At 40.3% G+C, this 1,305-nt stretch overlaps 1 protein-coding gene across 1 annotated transcript in view; it reads right to left on the bottom strand.

Annotated features, from left to right (window-relative positions):
• Positions 1-1,305, bottom strand: part of arhgef28a (Rho guanine nucleotide exchange factor (GEF) 28a) — a gene marked incomplete at its 5' end in the record, with an annotated part of 138,846 nt that overhangs the window by 35,979 nt on the left and 101,562 nt on the right. The window contains 2 exon segments of the mRNA XM_014028387.1: positions 882-1,060; positions 1,160-1,236. Of these exon segments, the coding sequence (XP_013883841.1) occupies positions 882-1,060; positions 1,160-1,236 (256 nt within the window).

Below are 1,305 nucleotides of genomic sequence, written 5' to 3'. Positions count from 1 at the left end.
CCTCCCCCGTGAGCATCAGCTGGGCCCTATTTATTGGCTGTGAAGCTGCACTCCTGCGCCTATGGGCCACTTGACTGCCATACACCATTGACTGTTGTTTCAGCCAAGGGTTCTTTATTTTACAAACTAATGTAAACTTGGTCAGGCTGATTTTGTAGGAGAGAGCTGCCTTTTGTTTAACCTTAGTTTTCTCCTGTTTATGTGCTTATTAGGTAAGGTAATTTTAGGTTTGGATATTTTATTTTCATTGGGGTTAGGTAAGTTTAAATTTTAATTTTATTTCAGGGTTGTTTTGTTTGTTATTTTGGCCTGAGCTCTCCTTGAAGTCTTTGAATCAGTCTTTATAGAAAAGAAACTCAAAACATGGCAGAAAATAAACATCTTAAATGCCATTTTGACTCCTCCTTCATTGTCTAGATTTATGTTAGTCCCTTTAAACTCCTAGACCAAGCCAGGGGACGTAACAGAGGTTCAGAGACAGAGGCCAATTTCAAGGTGTTTGAAAGAGGAAGTGATGAGAAGATAATTTTATTTTCTATTTAAACATAAAAACAGCATTTTAATAACARCTAAAGGTGACATAGATACTTTTTTATGATATAGTATTTAAATATATGCCTGAGAAACACATAATATTGCACCTTTAAATCAAGATCAGAAAGGACTGCCGTGGATTTATCCATACCTTGTAACCTCAGGATTTTCTGAAAACGAGCCTCAGCAGCTTGTTTCTCTTCTTCAGATTCACTCGAGCATTCCTCTTGTTCCTCCGGGCAGCTATGCAGCCGAAAGAGTATCAGTCCAACAACATTTAAATGTTCATCTTCCAATGTTTATTTTTTCCTTCCTAAGCAACACATGAATCACATTCATAAACCCACCTTTCTACAGCCTCTCTGATGAGCCTCATCCAGGTGTTCCGCTCCTCTTTGGATGAAGTGTGAACCTCGTACATCTCAGGCCCCGCAGACGAGGCGCTGATGAGAAACATCCCCCTCTCTTCATTCGCCACTTCCCGAACTATTAACTTCTGCAGAGGGATGACGGGAGGTTTCTGGTCCTGAGACGCAGTGAAAGTGGAGGAACGTGGTTGGTGAAGTGAAGAGGTTATCAGAGGCACAGCTTTAAGAAGGTTTACAGCCAAAAACCGTGTCCTTACCACAACAGCAAATGTATACTTCTGGTCTTTTTCTTGAAGGAAGATGAGTGTGTCTGTGAGAAGCAGCGCCAGGACATCTGTGACAGTTAGAGCAAGCCAAAAATTGTTTTATTCTATGCATGATTTTCTCATCAAACTAATATATA

The sequence above is a fragment of the Austrofundulus limnaeus genome, unplaced genomic scaffold (assembly GCF_001266775.1).
Source record: "Austrofundulus limnaeus strain Quisiro unplaced genomic scaffold, Austrofundulus_limnaeus-1.0 Scaffold755, whole genome shotgun sequence".
Classification (NCBI taxonomy): Eukaryota; Metazoa; Chordata; class Actinopteri; order Cyprinodontiformes; family Rivulidae; genus Austrofundulus; species Austrofundulus limnaeus.
This window is presented reverse-complemented; position numbering and strand designations above follow the sequence as displayed.